At 38.8% G+C, this 17,896-nt stretch overlaps 2 protein-coding genes and 1 long non-coding RNA gene across 4 annotated transcripts; 2 read left to right on the forward strand and 1 right to left on the reverse strand.

Moving 5' to 3' along the window:
- Positions 1 to 405: 405 nt before the first annotated feature.
- On the forward strand, positions 406 to 1,733 carry LOC113094158 (uncharacterized; the record flags this gene model as incomplete). Its single annotated transcript, XM_026259817.1, has 2 exons — positions 406 to 1,212; positions 1,243 to 1,733. Coding segments are annotated over 2 exons (1,025 nt in total), but the record flags the coding sequence as incomplete, so codon positions are not given.
- Positions 1,734 to 5,645: 3,912 nt separating this feature from the next.
- LOC113094163 (uncharacterized) lies at positions 5,646 to 14,824 on the reverse strand. Of its 2 annotated transcripts, XR_003287991.1 has the most exons (5): positions 14,585 to 14,824; positions 13,624 to 13,873; positions 10,293 to 10,391; positions 10,071 to 10,207; positions 5,646 to 5,664 (listed from the first exon to the last, which is right to left on the reverse strand). It is a non-coding gene; the product is annotated as an uncharacterized LOC113094163 (long non-coding RNA). The 2 variants fall into 2 exon arrangements; XR_003287990.1 differs by lacking the exon at positions 5,646 to 5,664 and having other exon boundaries at positions 9,949 to 10,207; positions 14,585 to 14,822.
- A 694-nt stretch (positions 14,825 to 15,518) lies between these two features.
- LOC113094160 (apolipoprotein B-100-like) lies at positions 15,519 to 17,896 on the forward strand. Its single transcript, XM_026259819.1, has 5 exons — positions 15,519 to 15,602; positions 16,382 to 16,411; positions 16,515 to 16,618; positions 16,701 to 16,846; positions 17,740 to 17,896. The coding sequence occupies exons 1-5, from the start codon at positions 15,548 to 15,550 to the stop codon at positions 17,894 to 17,896; spliced, it is 492 nt and encodes a 163-aa protein (XP_026115604.1). The 5' UTR covers positions 15,519 to 15,547.

Raw genomic sequence — 17,896 nt, forward strand, 5'->3', positions numbered from 1 at the left:
CACACACACAGAGAGAGAGAGAGCTCAGACCCACTCCTGCAGAAGCTGAGCACATCTCGCCCTCCCTGCTCAGAGCTATCCCTCTCCTACAGGAGCACTTCACCAAGCTAGAGATGGAGATGGTTGCAGCTCAGAGAAACTGTGCTCAAACAGCAGCAGTTGGACACATGTGCAGCTCACAATGAACTCCAGCGGAACACCGAGCTCTTAACTCAGAGACTGTCAGCCCTCACACAGCAGACCAGGAAGCTTCAGACAGAGAAGGACAGCCATCAGTGTGAGCTGACCGCCCTGAGACTCCAGCTAGAGGACAGAGAGCAGTCCACAGCAGAGATGAGGCAGCAGCTGAGAGAGATCCAGGAGGAGAGGAGAGCAGCAGCACAGCGAGATCCAGGCTCTGAGGAGAGCAGCTGAGAGAGCTCCTCCTGGCCAGAGATGAGCCAGAGCAGACCCACAGAGCTCAAACACTGCCCTCCAGCCCAGGGAGTCAACACCCAGCCCTCAGCGCAGAGAGACCCGACCCAGCCCGCTCGCAGCCGTCACAGCGCCCCCTGCCAGACTCCTCGTCTCACAGCAGCCCAGCACCAGCCAGCACAGAGGAACCCGAAATAGCTCTACTCATCGATTCAAACGGCAAATTCATCGATGTAAAGAAACTGTTCCCCCAGCACAGAGCTGTTAAACTCTGGTGTCCCACCACTGACAAAGCCCTGGAGCTCCTGACAGAGTCTCAGCTAGGCCGGCCCAGCCACATCATCATCCACACGGGCACCAACGACCTGCGGAGCCAGCAGGACCGAGTGTCGAACTCCCTCAGAGCCGTCGTGGATAAAGCTAGAGAAACCTTCCCCAACTCCAAAATCATCCTGTCCACTTTACTTCAGAGGAAAGATTTCCATCCCAACACAATTAATAAAATAAACTCCAGAATCTCTAGACATTGTGCCCTCCTGCCCAACGTCCACTTGGCCCACCATCCAGACCTGGACACTGAATGTCTATACGACCACGTCCACCTTTATAAGAACCTGGTACATATCCTCGCAAAGAGACTCAAAGATGTCACTCTATACAGGACCAACCAGACCAGCCCCAGGTGGAGCAGAACCAGCCCTAACCCAGCCAATCCATCGAGACACACTCCAGCAAACTACATCCCAGTCCACAGCTCATCTAGAGCCCCGACCGGAGCACCACCCAGAGCTCCAGCACCCAGAGGTCCACCGCCCGGAGCTCCAGCACCCAGACAGGACCCCTACAGACCGAGACCGCTCAACAACAGCCCCACAGCTCCAGCAGCTGAAGCCCGTCCACAGCAGAGCCCGACCCAGCCAGGCAGACTGAGCTACGCCCAAGCTGTCAGCGGAGGAGCACACCACCCTAACGCTGAACTCCACAACATCCAACACATGCTGAGTATCATCTGCTCGCACCTACTAACACACAGTGGACAGTGGTAAAAAAAAAAAAAAATAAATAAAAAAAAAATAAAAAAAAATTATTTTTTTATATATATATTCTGTGGTATTAATCTATGTTTAATATGGAATTGTTGATGTTTTGAGTTCCTACCACAAACTTAATCCCATCTTTCATTCTTCTGATTTTAATCTGTAGTAATTTTGCATCATTTCTCTTTTCTCAAAATAGCAAACAAACCATACACATTAATCTAAAAGTTTACGATGAAATCACTTAGTTTTTCTACATGGAATATTCAAGGTCTAAACTCCTCAGTCTTTGGCCTAAAAAGTAGACATTCTGATTTTATGAAAGAACTACAAGACCTAGATGTCATCATCTTACAGGAAACCTGGTGTAGAGGAGATGCGTTCACTAGCTGTCCCTCAGGATACAGAGAGATAATATTACCATCCGTCAAACTCTCATCAGTCACACAAGGGAGAGACTCGGGAGGGATGATAATATGGATTAAATCTGAACTGCCCATAGAACTAATAAAAAAAGAACAACATCACTTGTGGCTAAAAATACAAAAAGGAATGATATCAGCATCTAAGCCTGTTTTCCTTTGTGCAGTTTACATTCCACCCCTCGAGTCTCCGTATTTCCAAGAGGAAACTTTCCAGAACATAGAGAGAGAAATCAGCCATTTCCAGGCCCAGGGAAATGTGCTGCTTATGGGCGATCTAAACGCCAGAACAGGAGCAGAATTAGATTTCATCGAATCGCACGGTAGCAGATTCATCACAGGCAATAACCACTTATACCCTTCTCACCCCAGCAGACAAAACTGTGATGAAACGGTGAACGCTCACGGACGGCAGCTGCTGCAGCTCTGCCGAGGACTGGCTCTGTACATCGTCAACGGGAGACTGCGAGGAGACTCGCTCGGCCGATACACCTACAGCTCAGCTCTGGGGAACAGCACTGTAGACTACACCATCACCGATCTAGACCTTTCCTCTCTGAGGGCATTCACAGTCAAACCCCTGAAACCTTTCTCAGACCACAGCCAAATCATCCTCTATATAAAGCAATCTGAAACATCACCCCAAACAATTAGGACCCCATATCAAATGAGCAAAATAATGTCTTTCAAATGGACAGAAACCAGTGCCAGTAATTACAGCACTGCCGTCGATTCTTCAGAAATACAATCCCTCATACATTCATTCCAAATACAGGAATACCCTAAAAACCAATTCGGCATCAATCAGGAAGTACAAGACCTAAACAACATATTCTACAAAACAGCACAAAAGAGTAATTTGGCAATCGTTAAACCAAAGAAAAAATATTTAGATACTGACAAATGGTTTGATTTGGACTGTAAGGCTCTGAGAAAAAACCTCAGAAACTTATCAAATCAAAAACACAGACAACCAGATAATCCGGACCTCCGACTTCTTTACTGTGAGGCACTAAAACAGTATAAAGCCACACTCCGGCGGAAAAAAGCACAGTTTTTGCAAAGCCAGTTTGAAGAAATTGAAAAATCTATAAACTCACACAAATTTTGGGATAAATGGAAATTGCTATACAAACCAAATCAAGAAGTTCTGGCAATCCAAGATGGGGAGAAGTGGAAAAACCACTTCCAGGAATTATACACCCCAACTGAAATTCAAAATTCTAATCAAAATGAAATAATTAATAAACTAGACAATTTGGAAAGATCAATTAAAACAAACCAAAACCCTTTAGATTTCCCCATAACAATGGAAGAATTGGAAGAAAAATTAGGAGTCCTTGAGTCCAAGAAAGCCTGTGGTGTAGACAGCATCCTGAACGAGATGCTGAAACACACAGACCAAAGCTTCAGACTGGCCATGCTCAAACTGTTCAATGATGTTCTGTGTGTAGGGTTCTTCCCTGAGATCTGGAACAAGGGCCTCATCAGCCCCATCCACAAGAGCGGAGACAAACTAGACCCCAACAACTACCGAGGCATCTGTGTGAACAGTAACCTGGGGAAGGTTCTCTGCAGCATCTTAAACGCCAGACTTTCACACTTCCTTATGAAGCACAATGCCTTGAGTAAATCCCAAATTGGCTTTCTTCCAAAATGTCGCACTTCCGATCACATTTTTACATTACAAACACTAATTGACAAATATGTACATCAAAACAAAGAACAAATTTTTGCTTGTTTCGTTGATTTCAAGAAAGCATTCGATTCAATCTGGCACGAAGGATTATACCTAAAGCTTATTGACAGTGGAGTAGGGGGGAAATTCTATGATTTGATCAAATCGATGTACACAGCCAGCCAATGCGCTGTCAAAATTGGAAACCAAAGAACCGAATTTTTCCCCCAGGGGCGTGGAGTGAGACAGGGATGCAGTTTAAGCCCCACCCTCTTCAACATTTACATCAACCAATTGGCCAATAGGTTAGAACATGCTCCCTTTCAAGGTCTCACTCTCCACGACACAGAGATCAAGTGTCTACTCTACGCAGACGACCTGGTCCTCCTGTCGCCCACTAAAGAGGGTCTTCAGGACGGCCTGGACCTGCTGGAGGATTACTGTCAGTCCTGGGCCCTGACCGTCAACCTCCAGAAGACTAGAGTCATGATGTTCCAGAAACACTCCAGATCTCAGGGACCAACACACACATTCACACTCTCACACAGAACCATTGAGAGCACAAAAGCATACACCTACCTCGGCCTGAAAATAACTCCAACTGGTAACTTTACTTTGGCTGTGAATGAACTCAAAGAGAAAGCTCAGAGGGCTTTCTATGCCATAAAACGATCAATCAAAATTGACATCCCAATCCAAATTTGGCTCAAACTTTTCAAATCAATAATTGAACCAATTGTTTTATATGGCAGTGAAGTGTGGGGTCCTTCTATAAAATTTGATTTTTTAAATTGGGAAAAACATCCGATTGAAACTCTACAATTAGATTTCTGTAAAAGAATACTCAAAGTCCAAAGAAAAACACCAAACAACGGATGCAGGGCAGAATTGGGCCAATACCCTCTCCTCCTCAACATCCAAAAACGAGCCATCAAATTCTGGAAACACCTGAAAACAAGCGACCCCAACACGTACCATTATAAAGCCCTCAAACAGCAAGAGCTGAGCGTAACGAGGAGTCCCCTGTGCCAGCTGGTGCTGAGACTGACTGAGCTCTCTCCTGCAGAGATCAGCTCGCCTCAGCACACACACACACTCACACACATTCGGCCTGCACAAATTATCAACACAGAACGAGACAAGTACATCACCCATTGGACAAACACCACTCAAAACCAACACAAACTGGAATGTTATTCGGCACTAAATCGAGAGTACAGTGTTGCGAGCTACCTGAGCACAGTGAATGATGTGAAGCTCAGGAAAACCCTGACGATGTACAGACTCAGCGAGCACAGCCTGGCCATCGAGACGGGCCGGCGCAGACAGACCTGGCTCTCCCGGGAGGACAGACTCTGCTCGCACTGCATTCTGGGAGTGCCGGAGACCGAGCTGCACTTCCTCACAGAATGCCCCCAAATACCAACACATCAGAGACCAATATTACCCCAAAATGAATAAGATATTTCCTCAATTTAACACCTGTAATCCAACCCAAAAACTTAGATTCATCCTTGGCGAAGAAGCCAAATGCTCCAATTTAGCAGCAAGATTTGTAGCATCTCTCCACATCCTGAGGGACGAGCAGAGCAGCAAACACCCAATCACACACACACTCACAGCCTAACACACCCAATCACACACACACACACTCACAGCCTAACACACCCAATCACACACACACCCACACTCACAGCCTAACACACCCAATCACACACACACACACACACACACACACACACGCACACACACACACACACACACACACACGCACACACACACACACACACGCACACACACACACACACACACTCACACACACTCACAGCCTAACACCCCATCAGACCTACACACATGTATATAATGTTAAATTCCAAGTTCAGTATTAGTTTATTTTAGTTTATGTGTGTTTTATGGACATGATTTTGATGTGTTTTATGGACATTATAATCCTTTTTTACTTTATTTATTAATCTTATAATATTATGCTTTATTTTATTTTATTTAACTATTATTATAATGTTTGGTGTACTTAATGTTCAAAATCAATTTCTATGTTGTTTTTTGATGCTTTGGCAATACAAAATGTATTTTTTTGTCATGCCAATAAAGCCTTCTGAATTGAATTGAATTGAGAGAGAGAGAGAGACACACACACACACAGAGAGAGAGAGAGAGAGAGAGAGACACACACACAGAGAGAGAGAGAGAGAGAGACACAGAGAGACACACACACAGAGAGAGAGAGAGAGAGAGAGAGACACACACACAGAGAGAGAAGAGAGAGAGACACACACACACACATATTAAGATGTGACACCGATGCAGTGCTGCATGCACATTTTCATTTCCAGGTGAACAGGTGAAAGAGCATACGAGCGTGTGGAGAACATTACCAGACTCTTCAGATCTGGAGGGTTTTAGCTAGAGGAGGTTCAGATGTGCTTGATTCTCTGAGGACGTGACAGACGTTCATGAATGATTCATTCAGCTCTCGGTCTGTAATGTGTCCAGAGCTGATCTGAAGTGTTTGCATTGCAGATGATTCACGCTTTCTGGGATCATTCCAGGTGCTCTCGAAACTTCCACGGATTAGATCTGGCTCTGAATATTTAAGTGTGTGTTTGTTCAGAAGCAGTGCTGCTGTGTCTTTAAGACTCGATGACACCTGCGATGCTCATTTGCACAAAATGACTTTTATTTTGTGTATTTGTATGTTTGTTCCTGTTAGATCACACACGTTTTAAAAGCCGTAAACTTTTAAAATCACTTTGTGAGCTCAGTTTTGAAGCGTTTCATATTATCATGGTTTTGTGCACTGAAAGATTATTAAAAGCTTATATTTTTAGCCTGCACAATACATTTAAAATAAGCATAATTGAATTGTATATTATTTCTGTGTAGTGTAGTGTAAGCATTATAAATATATACACTTCTGAATTCTTGACATTCATATATAAATATTAAATTGTGAAATGTATGATTGCCTGATTGAATTTTATAAGAGTACTAATTTGTTTTTATTTAGATTGTGTAAAATTACTGTGTAGATTTTTTTCAAGAATTTTTGTATTTATTTGCATTACATTTAAATAAATTATGTTGACATTTTTAATGTGCCCCTCTGGTTAAACACTGGCCCCTCCTTGGCCCCCCCTAGTAAAATTTGTCTAGAGCCGCCACTGGACTCAAATGATTCGCGAACCCCCTCTGAAGTAGCGATCTGACTCAAATTATTCGCGAACCCCCTCTGAAGTAGTGATCTGACTCAAATGACTCAAATGATTCGCGAACCCGCTTTGAAGTAGCGATCTGACTCAAATTATTCGCGAACCCCCTCTGAAGTAGTGATCTGACTCAAATGACTCAAATGATTCGCGAACCCCCTCTGAAGTAGTGATCTGACTCAAATGACTCAAATGATTCGCGAACCCCCTCTGAAGTGGCGATCTGATTCAAATGATTCGCGAACCCCCTCTGAAGTGGCGATCTGATTCAAATGATTCGCGAACCCCCTCTGAAGTGGCGATCTGATTCAAATGATTCGCGAACCCCCTCTGAAGTAGCGATCTGACTCAAATTATTCGCGAACCCCCTCTGAAGTAGTGATCTGACTCAAATGACTCAAATGATTCGCGAACCCGCTTTGAAGTAGCGATCTGACTCAAATGATTCAAATGATTCGTAAACCCGCTCTGAAGTAGCGATCTGACTCAAATGATTCGCGAACCCCCTCTGAAGTAGCGATCTGACTCAAATGATTCGCGAACCCCCTCTGAAGTAGCGATCTGACTCAAATGATTCGCGAACCCCCTCTGAAGTAGCGATCTGACTCAAATGATTCGCGAACCCCCTCTGAAGTAGCGATCTGACTCAAATGATTCGCGAACCCCCTCTGAAGTAGCGATCTGACTCAAATGATTCGCGAACCCCCTCTGAAGTAGTGATCTGACTCAAATGACTCAAATGATTCGTAAACCCGTTCTTAAGTCGGGATGTGGTATAGTTTCCACATACTTGTCTAAGTCCAATTTGAATAAAGAAAAAAGATGTTTAGAGCCAGTAAACTTTTGTTTATAGCTAAATGTGAAATTTAGCTAACAGGAAACATAAATTATGTAATATTTTCCAGTATTCTCTTTTGAATGGTCAAACAATCCAAATGAAAACAAAAAGAGAAGTCACTTACAAAATAACACTGAATAAATGCCAAAAAGTCTGACCAAAATTTTTCAGTGTAGGAGCATTGCCAAAATAAATGAATGAAGACTTCTTCAGAAGAATGACAAAAACAGAAACTCACCGTCAATGTCTAACTTTAGTTGGGTAACATTTGTGAATTAATTTAAATGTTATTTATTTTATTTTGTTGGTAAGCAGATATCTATGAGGCAAGGTCCATACTTTCTCCCAAGGTATATTCTCCACAATGCTATTCCAATGAGGTATTATGTAAGGAATTGTGAGAATTCAGAATTTCTCTCTCTGAAAGAGAGCTCTACTTTTATAGTTATTTTTTCTTGATCTGCATCTTTTTTTGTTTTTGCATCTTTTTTTGTTTTACTGGAAAGACACACTGCAAACAAAAATCCATTGAACACTTCAACATGGATTTGACTATGAATGCTTAAAATCACTTTGTGAGCTCAGTTTTGAAGCGTTTCATATTATCATGGTTTTGTGCACTGAAAGATTATTAAAAGCTTATATTTTTAGCCTGCACAATACATTTAAAATAAGCATAATTGAATTGTATATTATTTCTGTGTAGTGTAGTGTAAGCATTATAAATATATACACTTCTGAATTCTTGACATTCATATATAAATATTAAATTGTGAAATGTATGATTGCCTGATTGAATTTTATAAGAGTACTAATTTGTTTTTATTTAGATTGTGTAAAATTACTGTGTAGATTTTCTCAAGAATTTTTGTATTTATTTGCATTACATTTAAATAAAATATGTTGACATTTTTAATGTGCCCCTCTGGTTAAACACTGGCCCCTCCTTGGCCCCCCCTAGTAAAATTTGTCTAGAGCCGCCACTGGACTCAAATGATTCGCGAACCCCCTCTGAAGTCGCAATATGACTCAAATGAATCCGAATCCGCTCTTAAGTATATATATATATATATTTAATTTTAGTAATTGTTTTGATTTGTAATATACCTATACAGTTTTATGAAAATGTTGACATATAATTAAATGAATTACTTAATAATAATAAGTTCTATGTTTTCATATGTTTTATTTATAAATGTCTCTTGGTTTGTTTTATGAAATTAACATTTTTTATGATTTAAGTTACTAAAATAACTCTGATGCTTGTTTCTTAGTGTTGAATTTCCTCAAGAGATTGAGATTCTGAAACTGATCTGTCTGCTGCTGCTTCTGCATGAATAATGTGTGTGAATCTGAACACACACACACACACACACACCTGGTTCATCAGCATGCATGCGTGTGAGTGTGTGTGAATGGCTCTGTCAGCTCGCAGGCGTTTACATGCTCAAACACACTCCGAGTGTCTTCAGAAAGAGCTGGATTATATTGAGTTCTCACAGTCCTGTGAGTTTGGTCTTGATCTGGTGTGTCTTTCTCATTTCCAGTCAAGCAAACATTCAAGACTCACACAAAATGTGGAGATGTTTCTCCAGATTTCATGTTAAAGGAAGGAACATTAAAACATCCACCGCCTCACACCCAAATCCATCAAGGCTTCATGGGAGTAAAACACAATATACACTAGAAAATCATTAATCTTTATCATTAAACATTATCATATTTTTATGAGAAATGTTTTTATCAATTTACTAAAGAAGGTCATTTTACCTGAAACATTTCTTGTTTAAATATTTGAGTATTGTGTAGAATTAATATAGAAATCTTAAAAAAACGTACAAATATTTATGAAATCAACAGTTGAATATATATATATATATATATATATTCAAATTATTTTGCTATTTACAATTTTGTTTATAAAATTAACCATTTATGATTAAAAAAACTTAAATGTTTATATTAAATGTATTTTACTTTTTACAATATTGCTTATAAAAATAAGTTTGTTAAAAAGTTTAGTTAGTTGTTAAACACAGTTTTATAAATCATATGTTCTCGTGTTTATTTTAGTAATACGTAAGAACTGTTTTTTTTCTCATAATGGGATTTTTGGTGAATTGTGAAAATATTAAATCTAATAAAATTCAACAAAGTTATTTTGATACAGTTCAAACACAGATTTATAACATAATACACAGGTTGAAATGTTTCGCACATAATTAATACGAACAACTGATGAAAGATAAAGAATGATTGATTTTACAAATAATTTTTTTTTTTTAATTAAAAAAAAAATATTATTATTTTAAATAATGGTGTACTGTTTTAACCTGATCTGTGTTTTTGTTTTTGATAATGTGATTTTTTTTGTTGAATTAAATTTTTAACATGTTATAGAGGTTCAAATGTTTATGATGTGTCACAAATAAAAGTCAGAAGCGAGGGACTGACCTGAGCGAGTAGACACGACAGTGTTTGGACACGATGCGCTGCACCAGACTGAACCTGTGATCCAAACACAGCAGCCACGACCCATGATGCACTGCGTCAAACACGGGCGGCACAGACGCGGGTCTCTGGCAGGACAGCTTCACACACACACACACACACACACACACACACTGGAGATCAGCATGCATCAGCTGGGTAGCTCAGTGAAGGCTGTGCTTGTACCTGCGGAGTGGAGATGTATCTGAGGAACCGATCCGCTTCCTCCTGAAAACCTCCAGTTCCTGCGGCCCACGGCTCCAGCCTGATCTTCCATCTGGAAACCTACACAAACACAGACACTGAACTCTTCATCACTGCGGCTGTGATGGATGGGAATGTCTCTTTTTTTTTTTTAGTTTTCATTTTAAAAGTTGATATCCTTGTGTAGACACCCTGTAACTTCCAACAGTTTTTAATCAGTGACATCATCGTCGTCCCACAGGAAGTGACATCATTTCGGTGGGAAAACAGCAGCAGGAGAGACACGAGTAATCAGTATTATGTGAGTGAGCTGTGTGTTTCATCAGAGTTGGAAGCAGTGATTCAGATCCCAGATGAAGCTGTGGCTTTTATTAGAACTGCATTTTTCCGTCCCTCCTTACAAATGTCAAACAAAGCCGGTTCAACATGAGCACAACATCTGGGCTGGCAATGCTTCATCCTCCCAAGTGCCTTCAGTACTATAAATATTAGCATGTTTTCTCTTACAGCGCTTCTCTGTCTGCGGTTCAGTTGTGATGTGTATTAAGAGTCCACATATAATCTGCTCTTAAAGGAACAGGGCACTTAAAAATGAACGTTTTCTGTGAACATGTCCTCACCCTCAGGCTATTAGAGATTAGGATGAGTTTGATTCCTCATCAGGTTTGGAGAAATGTAGCATTGCATCAGTGTCTCACCAATGGATGTGAATGGGTGCCGTCAGAATAAGAGTCCAAACAGCTGATAAAAAGTAAAAAAGTGCATTTCCTGTTGTCTCTCACATTGAAATCCAAACACATATTTGTTTAAACACTGCTTGATCTGTGCAGATTTCTCTCCTGATTCAGACCAGAACACTTCTTCACTGGAGGAAGTGTTATTCTGGATTATAGACTCTATGTGTTTGAGTTAAAATCATCTTAATGCTGGATGTGTTTCAGGTTTTGTCTTCTCCAGATGTTCACTGATGGACTGGAGTGCTGTGGATTATTGTGAGGTTTTTATCAGACTCTCATTCTGACGGCACCCATTCACTTCCATTGATGAGACACTGATGCAGTGCTACATTTCTCCAAACCATTACATCTCTAATGGTCTGATGGGGAGTAAACTTTCAGCAAATATACATTTTTGGGTGAACTACTTTTTATTTCCTGTTTTAGGGATCAATGAATAACTTGGAGTCGTTCAAGGAGCAACAAAACCCCAGCGAGTCTCTGCCACACATGCAGCCGTCGGCTAACAGCTGTCTTCAATTATTCCTGATATCCGCTCTTCAGAGACGCAGAAGCCCTCGGAGCTCGTGTTACAGAAACACTCTTCAGCGCTCATTTACAGACCAAGAGTTTGATAAACATCACAAGGGGAATATCTGAGGAGAAGCGGAAATATGAGCAAATATAATGAACCCAAGTATCTTGAAATCTAACAGCGGTTGTCTTAGAAATAAGCTGTTTGAATTAAATGATTGCATGTTTGTAAACAAGTTTGTTTACATCACTAACATTAAAAACCGTGATGCTTGCCTTCACAAACTCCAGGAATAAATGACTTTGTGGACATTTGGAGCATGTCTACATTGTAAATTAAACTCTTTCATTTCAGGACAGAAAGAAAGATTAGAAAGGAATATATACTGCTGTTATGATGCTTTTTTAGTTAGACATTGCACACCAGCATTTAAAAGTTGGCAGTCAGTTAATGTTTTCCAAAAAACTCTCTTTTGTTCACAAGTGATGCATTTATTTGATCAAAAATACATAAAAAATTGTGAAATAGTTTTCTTATTTAAATGAACTGTGTTCTGTGTGAATCTGTGTTAAAGTGTAATTTATTTCTGTGATGCTCCGCTGTATTTTCAGCATCATTCCTCCAGTCTTCAGTGTCACGTGATCTTCAGAAATGCATCCTCAATGAGCAAAAGTATCAATCTCTTAATTTTCAGTCAAAACCACTGAATAGTTCAGATAGTTTTGCATGTTTGTGTGTGTGTTGATGTGTATCACACCCTTCACATGGTTCCAATATAGAGACTATAAACCCTTCCCTCAAAATACTGAATCTCTGCTTTCAAGATGTGTTTAATAGAAGCTTATGAAGCTTACGTTATTATTTACCGATGCTCTTCTGCCTGTTTTCAATGCTACTTTTCCACTTTATGATATCAGTCAATATTTACGCTGCTATATCTTTAAGACCCCTGTATGTAAATGAGCATCATTTATTAGGAGGAGTCACTGAATACCGAACAGGTTTTGAAGTGTAAATGTGGGCGGGGTTATGTTAATGAGCTCATGTTTTATGTACGAGTCATTTTAGACATTTAGTTTCAGTAAATCGTCCGAGTGCATTGAAAAGGGAGCTTTGTGGTCACAGAGGTCAGAGGTCAGGCATTGCATCTGTCTGCATGAATACGCTTTTGTTTAACAGCATTTCTGACATGAGCAGTCATCAACACACAGAGGAAACTGATGGATCCTGTTTCGCTCGGGAAAACTGGGAAAATATCAATCTAAAGCTGCTTCTTTCTCCATCAGCTGAGAGTCTGATGCTGTTCTCTTTCTAACTCTTTCTAGTGAGACCGTTCTCAATCAGGAATGATTTAGAGTAAGACAAAACAAGCATCATATTTTATTCTTCATTTAGTTTCATCAACAACTACAATTTCGTTGAATTTGTTTGGGAGTTTCTCTATAGAATGGTTGAAAAACTATAAAACTTGGAAACTTGGAAAGTCATGGAAATGTATTTTCTATAATTGATATTTTTTTTATCAAGTTATGTCATGGTAAATTGCTATTTGTGAGTAAGCACATGGAAACATAATTATTTAAATATTATTTTAAAATATAATAATTTTAATAACGTTTATTTTAATTAATTTATTCAATTAGTTATAATTATATTATTTTTAAATTGTGCCACTAGTTTATGTAAATAAATTCATTTACAAATTAATTTATTTAAATGTACTTTATTTTAAATTGTATTTAATTATGTAAAATGTTTTATCTAGTGCCACTCCTACTGTAAATAATGCCGATTTAATTTATTAATGTCCTCATTTATAATTATTTTATTAATTTATTTAAATATAGTTAAATTCCTAGTTCCTTTTATTTAATGCATTTTATTTGAATTGTTTTAACATAGTGTCACTTCTAGTTTATGTAAATAAGAAGTGTAATTATTTTATATTTACATATATTTTTTTATTTTAATAGAGTGCTACTTCAATGTAAACAAAATGTTTAACTGCATTTTTTATTTAAATAAATGTTATTTATTTAATAATAATTTTATTGACTCTCACTCTCCGTCTGTGATGATGCAGCGCTGAGCAGCAGGTGGATCCAGCATCCGCTGCAGCATCTGTTGCCGTGGCGACGCTCCGGTGATGATGCTGGCTGTGTTTCCGTGGAGCCTGGAGCTGCATGTAGACGTGAGCGCAGACACAGAGCAGAGACAGCAGCAGACACAGACGACACACACTCGTCCTCGTCCTCGTCCTGCAGCTGCACAGCAGATCCATCTCACAATTCAGCTAGAAGCGTGCCTCCATCCTTAACAACACCACAAACATTTAATAATGCATGATGTATATTCAGACAGCTAGCAGGAGTTAAATCAATGATAAAACAAACAAAAACTAACTTATAGGCCTGTAAAAGTCATCGAAATTAATACAACTTTAAAAAGCCTTCATAATTGTTCTATTCACATCAATAATCAATTAATAATAAATACTGCACACCCTGATGGCTTAATAACTGAAACCTGTGGGATTTAATTATTCATAATTTTGATTCAAGTATGAATTTGAATGCAAATGAAAAGCCTTAATTAATGTTTATTTCAACATTTACGTTTTCAGCATTTAACATTTTTGTAATTATATTAAATATGTTAAATACTGTTAATATTATTTAATGTATCTGAAATAACACTCTTTTTTTTTCTCTCGTTTCCAGCCAAAATATCTACAAATTCTTAAATCAAGTAAAAAATGATTATCTTGTTTAAAAAAAATAAAAAGTCTAAATTAAGCGAGTATTTGCTTGAAATAAGATGATTTTGCTTCCACGTTAGCACATTATTTTGCTTATTCTAACTGACTCTTTTTTCTGAAAACAAGACAATAAGAAAATTCTAAAATTTCAAAACCTAAAATCTAAAGAAAATGTAAAAAGTAAGTTTTTTTCAGTGTACTTTAAATTCCCTGCTCATTGTTAGTTAATGCATTGACTGATGATAACTAATGGTGCCTCGCTCACCTCTCTCTCCCTGTGCTCCTCGTTCTTCTGCTCTCCATGTTTGTTTTCTTCACTTCTGTCGTTCTTCTCTCCGTCTGCATACGTTCAGACACTCAGAATGGCTTCGGGAACCAAGTCCAGCGCTGGTAAACATCTTCTCCACGCCGCTGTGAGCTCTGCATCTGAACACACACACATATCTGAGAGTCTCTCCACCCATACGCCTCTGGACAGATGAGGCTCTGTAACTCTAGACACACACACACACACACACACACACACTCCGCCCCTCGACCGGAGCCTCAGCACAATGCTGCATGTTCCTCACAAGAGAGACGAGAGAAGAAAGCTCTACTGCAGAGACTCATGGGAACTCCGTGAAATATAAGAATAGCAGGAGTTTTCAGCTACTAGCAGGGTTATGCAACAGCAAAATCACAGCCAGATTTTAGGGACTGAACACATATGAATCATGCAATGGTGTGCAATCTATTCTATATACGAACCTGATCCCAGAAAAGATGGGACGGGTATCAATAAGTGAAATGATGAGATCAGTGTATGAGTATTTCCTGCAGGTTCGTCTGAGTGTGTGTGTCACAAAGTCCTTGTTTAGTCACAACTTATCGACCGAGCAAGATTTGGAAATTGCACATGTTGTATTATGCAATTTATAGTGATACTGTGATCGAGACGAATCGCATGGAATAAATATAAACCATTACTTTTTCTTTTTGTTGGCTCATGAATGCTAGAAACCAGATATTTGACATCCGTTTGTGTTCATTCTAAATGTTAAATATTGAACGTTTTGTCCAAATACACTGCTCTAATGTTTAAACCTGTTTGTGCTAAAACAGAAAATCAATGTCAAACTCTATTAGCTTTATTCTGTGAACTTTGGAGTCGGGCTGAAATGTTCACACACAAGTCTGGTGTGCTATAAACCTCCTGTCAGAAATCTGAGAGACGTACTGAAGCATCATGGGTCACAATGAGCTCCGTCTTTTGCTGTTTCTGAGCGCCGTCGCCTTGTCAAGTGAGTTTAGTCAGGTCACAGTCGTTCTGATAGTGCTTCGTACAATACAGAGAGTTTCAAACGGGACGATAACAGTGTTAATGCTGTAGTTATAAAGCTCAAATCAAACGTGGATTCAGTTCAGTGTGAATGTTGCTAAATTCATCGAAAAAGATTCTTTTAGATGTCAAAAAGGGCTTTTCCTCATCAGTATTTATGTCTTTTTACCAGTTCAAATATATAAACATTCTTAAATGAAAATAAAAACATGTTTTTTTAATGGTGTTTTATCCTGAAAAAAATAAAAATAAATAAATTATATATATATATATATAATAATCTGCCAATTTAGTTTTTTCTTTGAATTATTTTTTTTAGTTCATTATTTATTTATTTATTATACATTTATTATTTATTAGATTTCAATATAACAAAAATCTGAATAATCAATATAAACTGACTTATCAGAATCAGTACAAAAACAAAACTAAAAACATGAAGAATATTTCCGAACATACAAATAATCAGAACCAATTTAAAGAAATAAATAAGACATGGGTGGCTTTTGTATAAACAGAAATTTGTGTAGACATAGGGTCAAAAGTTCATAAAAGCTGCTAGTTGTTTTTAATAGGATACTTTATTAGATTCATATGAAATTAGACCATTTATGCATGAACTTGTCTTTTCTCATTGCAATGCCATTGCAATAAAGAACTTTGACTAATAGAGATTCACATTTTGGATGTTTTCATCCCTGGTTAGAGATTAATGACATGCATTTTTATTTCGTGTTACAGACGCGCAGGATGAAGGACCGTCATGCTTGAGTATGTCTCCTTTCACTATTCTGCAGAATCTACATGCAAACCTGATTTTTTATAAAGTGCATTTATTTATAATGTTTTTAATAAATTGCTCTGCTGCTCCTAGTGGCCAAAAGATACAAAGCCTTCAACAAGTATGACTACTTCTATCAGACCGAGTCCTTGAATGCTTTGAATGAGGCGGTCAATGGCCCAGAGGCCAGCTGTAAGGTAGAGTATGAGCTCATTTCCGTTCGTCAAACACTAAAGTCACTAACGTTTTGTCAACAATGCAGTGTGAATATCGCATTAGGTTGAGATTGCAGTTCCTGGTACCTGCAGTTATATCTTGCGCACCACCGAATGCAAGCTGAGAGAAACGACTGGCGTCACTGCAGACGGAAACCCAGTGTTTGGAGCTTCTGCTGCCACCGAGGACTTCAGAACCGCCATGGAGAAGTAAAGGCCTGTTCACAGCGAGAACAATAACAATACTAGCGTCCATGTGTTTATTATTAGGGTGCATTGCAGTTTTAGTCTGCCACTTTAAATGCACAAGCTCTTTAAAGTCTAATTCTTATCGCCTTTTCATTGTTAATCTATGGATGTCCGATTCTGAAATTTTGGATTAATTCTGATTCCTGGTTCTGTAGTCGACTTTGGAATCGAATTGATTCCACACTGGTTATTTTTTTCTTTATAGATGTGAATACAATATTCGAAGGCTTACGTCCTCTTCCTTGATTATTATCACCATCTATTATATCTTCATGTATTCCGGTGCGGTGCTCAAAACCTTGCATTGTAGACAACAGAACAAGCCATTTCAGGCTAAATAATGAGTAAAAAATACATTTTTATATTCTTTAGACAACTGAAAATCCATTTTTGTGCATCAAATGTCTATATTGTATGTTTTAGGTGCAAAAATTCATGATAGGAAACAGACTGGAACAGTTTCTCTTAACCGATTCATTAAACGAACTGTCCGAGACGAACCGGTTCATAGATGTGAATCAGACTTCCCAAGACTATTAACAATCAACCAAGTGGCAATTAAGAAAACAAAAAGGGTTTCAAAGAGGCGTCAAATTCCTTTCATGGAACTGATTCCAGCCTTTGGGAATGATTCTTGATTCCCAAGACCTCCGAATTGATTCTTTGTGGACGCTACATTCATCAGATTAGAACAATTGTTAAAACCGTATCGTTATAGTTATCATTCTTGGTGTGAACAAGCCTTAAGTGTTTGCTGTTTTTTCTGTCGTGCATGTAAAATCTGTCCATGCAAATATTAATCTGCAAGAAAGACATATCTGTTATATTCAACAAACTCTTCTCTCTTTGTTCAGACATCCTCTGAAGTTCACCGTTGAGGGAGATGATCAAATCAAGCTTTTCCCTGAGGAGGGGGAGCTAATAAACATCCTCAATATAAAGAGGGGAATCATCTCGGCTCTTGTTGTCCCTGTGCTCGAGGAGGACGGGAACAAAGAGATGGTCTGTTGA

This window comes from Carassius auratus, unplaced genomic scaffold (genome assembly GCF_003368295.1).
Source record: "Carassius auratus strain Wakin unplaced genomic scaffold, ASM336829v1 scaf_tig00215265, whole genome shotgun sequence".
Classification (NCBI taxonomy): domain Eukaryota; kingdom Metazoa; phylum Chordata; class Actinopteri; order Cypriniformes; family Cyprinidae; genus Carassius; species Carassius auratus.

Excerpts from the sequence above, each read along its gene's own strand:
- LOC113094160 (XM_026259819.1), top strand. The coding sequence starts at position 15,548 with ATGGGTCACAATGAGCTCCGTCTTTTGCTGTTTCTGAGCGCCGTCGCC. Across the intron at positions 15,603-16,381 it reads GAGCGCCGTCGCCTTGTCAA|ACGCGCAGGATGAAGGACCG; the intron begins GTGAGTTTAGTC and ends TTCGTGTTACAG. Across the intron at positions 16,847-17,739 it reads TTCAGAACCGCCATGGAGAA|ACATCCTCTGAAGTTCACCG; the intron begins GTAAAGGCCTGT and ends CTCTTTGTTCAG.